The sequence below is a fragment of the Dendropsophus ebraccatus genome, chromosome 3, assembly GCF_027789765.1.
Source record: "Dendropsophus ebraccatus isolate aDenEbr1 chromosome 3, aDenEbr1.pat, whole genome shotgun sequence".
NCBI lineage: Eukaryota > Metazoa > Chordata > Amphibia > Anura > Hylidae > Dendropsophus > Dendropsophus ebraccatus.
The window spans coordinates 85,230,355-85,232,374 of NC_091456.1; the positions used below are offsets into that span (position 1 = coordinate 85,230,355).

At 41.2% G+C, this 2,020-nt stretch overlaps 1 protein-coding gene across 1 annotated transcript; it reads left to right on the forward strand.

Moving 5' to 3' along the window:
• Positions 1-598: 598 nt before the first annotated feature.
• On the forward strand, positions 599-1,741 carry FOXE1 (forkhead box E1). Its single transcript, XM_069964330.1, has one exon. The coding sequence runs from the start codon at positions 599-601 to the stop codon at positions 1,739-1,741; it is 1,143 nt and encodes a 380-aa protein (XP_069820431.1).
• Positions 1,742-2,020: the final 279 nt, after the last annotated feature.

The following is a 2,020-nucleotide window of genomic DNA, read 5'->3' on the forward strand; positions in this document are numbered from 1 at the left end:
TATATGTGGACAGGTGAAAAAGCAGGTGGTAATTAATGAGCATGTTCAGTTACGGCAGTTAGTCTAAACTGTATGCACTGCTGGCCACTTTTCCACTGACTTCAATGGAGCGCATTATCATATTACAAATACAGACGTATTTTTATCTAAAAATTACGGCCATATTTTGGTATTTTATTATTGTGCTTATAAATTGTTTCAGTGATCACTATTTATTACTGATAGACAAATGCCATCTATATATCTGTATACTATACATTTATTTGACAGTGATCACTAAATTAGTAGTGCGTGCTATCATGCCTGTCTCATGTCTGTGCTTAATTTGTATATTCTTTGACAAATATATTGTGTTTGTTCTACAGAATTCTATGTGGCAAAAGTACAAATCTGCCAAGAAGTGCATGAAAGAAAGACTTCCAAGACTTTTCTATCCCGAAATCAGATAATCCCTGCTCCTATTTACTTGCATGACACTGTATTACCACATAATATCTGGGGTGCAGGATAGAGCAATTGTGGTGCTTTAAACAGATCTATTCCTCGGATTATAAAACAAGGAGCTCTGGTAGCAAAAAAAGGGTATTGTTCTAAAAAGATGACAGCTGAGAATCAACAGTCGCCTACTAGAGCTACTGGAGCGGGCACAAACCTACAACAATCCAGTAACTTTTCCATGCCAGTAGTAAAGGTGGAGAAGGAGTCAGCACCTGATGCAAGTGTGTCCAGTGGGCCTTCTGAAGCAGAGGACACCCCTAAAGGAAGAAGAAGGAAAAGACCTCTTCAGAGGGGCAAACCGCCTTATAGTTACATTGCTCTCATAGCAATGGCTATTGCTCATTCTTCTGACAGAAAGCTTACTCTTGGAGGCATCTACAAGTTTATTATGGAAAGGTTCCCCTTTTACCGTGACAACTCAAAGAAGTGGCAGAACTCCATCAGACACAACCTAACCCTTAACGATTGCTTCATCAAAATCCCCAGGGAGCCAGGGAGGCCAGGAAAAGGCAACTACTGGGCCTTGGACCCCAATGCTGAAGACATGTTTGACAGTGGAAGCTTCCTTAGAAGAAGGAAGAGATTCAAAAGGACAGATCTCACCACATATCCAGCATACATACATGACACTAGTATGTTTCCACCTCTGCAAGTGAGTAGGCCATCTTACCCTAATTCAGTGTATTCTAATATGACAGTGAGTCCTACATATACTCAGCAGATCACCCCTCATTCCTCTGTCTATTATCCATCTTCTTCTCCTGCCTTCAGTTCAAGCCAGTCTCGAGTGTTCAGCATCAATACACTCATAGGGCATCCCAGTGGTGCAGAGCATACCCAACAGGCAAGCAGATCCATAAGTCCTGAGGTCAACTCTCCCAATACTAGCTCTTGCAATTACTCTGGTCAAGGTTATAACAGCCAAGCAGGAGGAAGCAGCATGCTACAAAGACCTGCCACCTCCATGCCATATTCCTATCCAGTGCCCAACAGCCATCTACAGGTGAATCAAGGCTCTTATTCACATGGCAACACACAGCTTTTTAGCACATCAAGCAGATTAGCCATGCCCACATCTCCAGTCATGAATGGTGATAGCATGGACTTCTACGGTAGGATGTCTCCAGGACAGTACACCTCATTGACTGCCTACAATAGCAATGGACAGCTAGCCAGTGCTAATGCCTACCTGCGACATGCAACATACTCTGGGAACATGGACAGGTTTGTGCCTGCAGTTTAATGGATTATTTTACTTTTTTGCTGATCAGGCCAAACTTATTTACTGTGTCATGAGGAAATACAACACAGCGATCGATAATAAAACTGGACTGTACCTTGATGCTCTTATGCTTATAAGATGGACTAAGAGATGTAATAGCTATCATCCTTTTATTTTTCCCTATGGGATGAACATAAAATCCAATATTTTATATTGTATATTTTTTGAATGATGTGATCCTGCCTTTTCTAGCACTAGGATAATGACTATGTTTCTAAAATACTGTAGTAGCTCTTAAAG